Source organism: Neophocaena asiaeorientalis, unplaced genomic scaffold (assembly GCF_003031525.2).
Source record: "Neophocaena asiaeorientalis asiaeorientalis breed wild unplaced genomic scaffold, Neophocaena_asiaeorientalis_V1.1 scaffold312, whole genome shotgun sequence".
Classification (NCBI taxonomy): Eukaryota; Metazoa; Chordata; class Mammalia; order Artiodactyla; family Phocoenidae; genus Neophocaena; species Neophocaena asiaeorientalis.
This window is the reverse complement of record NW_020174707.1, coordinates 1,675,312-1,676,670: the sequence shown is the minus strand read 5'-3', so window position 1 is coordinate 1,676,670 and position 1,359 is coordinate 1,675,312. Positions and strand designations below refer to the sequence as shown.

The 1,359-nt window shown below is 50.6% G+C and overlaps 1 protein-coding gene across 1 annotated transcript in view; it reads left to right on the top strand.

The window, feature by feature from the left end:
- Positions 1-895: 895 nt before the first annotated feature.
- Positions 896-1,359, top strand: part of MED14 (mediator complex subunit 14) — a 69,164-nt gene continuing 68,700 nt past the window's right edge. The window contains exon 1 of the mRNA XM_024759835.1: positions 896-1,288. Coding sequence (XP_024615603.1) covers positions 896-1,288 — 393 coding nt within the window. The remainder of the gene's footprint in view (positions 1,289-1,359) is intronic.

The window sequence follows — 1,359 nt, the reverse complement described above, 5'->3', positions numbered from 1 at the left end:
AAAAAATGTGTTTGTTTCCTGAGGTAGCAGCATAGGGATGAATCTTAGGGGGGTTATCTGCCCTCCAGCAACTGTACCTGTGTGTGGGGGTGGTGGTGGTGGTGTAAGTAATCTAATGTCTTTTGCTGAGTACTATGATGGTATTGTTTGTGTAAATGTGCTTTAGGATCACAAAAGAGGGAGCAAGTGATTAATTACACTCCAAAGTTACACCCTCAAAAGACAGGTGAATGGTCTTCAAGAACGACTAAGAATTACACAAGTGGACAAGAATGAGAGTATTTTAAACTTAGGGAACAGCATGTGCATCTCTTACACCTAAGAGTTACAGATAAGAATCTGCAAATAGATGTTTGAAAAGGGTCGCAGCAATTGACGCTTTTAAACGGTTGCACATTAAAATCAGTTAGGAAGCTTTTAAAAATCCTGAAGCCCAGACCAATTAAAGTCGAATGTATTGGGGGTGGGGGTGGCATAAATATTTTTTAAAGCCACCCACCCCTCCACCGCCCAAGATTCCAACGTGCAGGCAAGGTTGAGAATCGCCGCTTTAACGCAGGAAGCAAAATTATTAAACGTGAATTATGAGGGGGGAAAAAGTGGCAGTAGGGCACAGAAGATGAACTGAAAGTCCTTGGAAGGCAGGGCGGCTACTTCAAGGGCAGGGACAAGAACCAAGTGGGAGAATCAGCGGTAGAGGATTTAAGGGCTGTTTCCGTGGTAGAACTGCCAGGATTTGGGGGTCGGTAAAGAACTCAGCATATATTCAACTCCGTTAAAGTGAGGTTATTCTGCCAGTGGCCCTGCTCCTACCCCTAATCAGATTTTCTCGAATCTTTTCCCACAGTTTAAAAAAAAAAAATGACGGAAACGTCTTCTATCCCACGAAAGGCGCATGGGCAGACTGTGGGCGGGGCAAAGATCTGAGAAGTCAGAAGCACGCAGTCGCAACAATTTGCGAGTCCAGAACCACAAGTCACAAACATCTGGGATGGGGTGGCCTCCCGATCGTGTTGCACCCACCAGGGGAGCGTTGATCGACACCTCAGCGCAAATTGGAGGCTTTTATATCCCAGAGGGCGGAGAGGGCAAGGGCGGGGCAACTGCTGACGTTCGCACCGGCCCCGCCCTCACACCCACTTCCGGCGGCGCGCTGCCCCCGCTTCCGCTTTTCCCGCCAGCGGGCCGGTCCCGCCCCACTCCCACGCGCCCCCCAGCGTCCGGGCGCCCAACAGCCGGGAGAAAAGGCACAGGTTGCTGTCGGAAGCTCCCCTTTGGCTCCCTGTCCGTACTGCTTAACAACTTCCGCTTTGGGCCGTCAACAACATGGATGCTGCGGCTGCCTGGCGGAGCTGCATA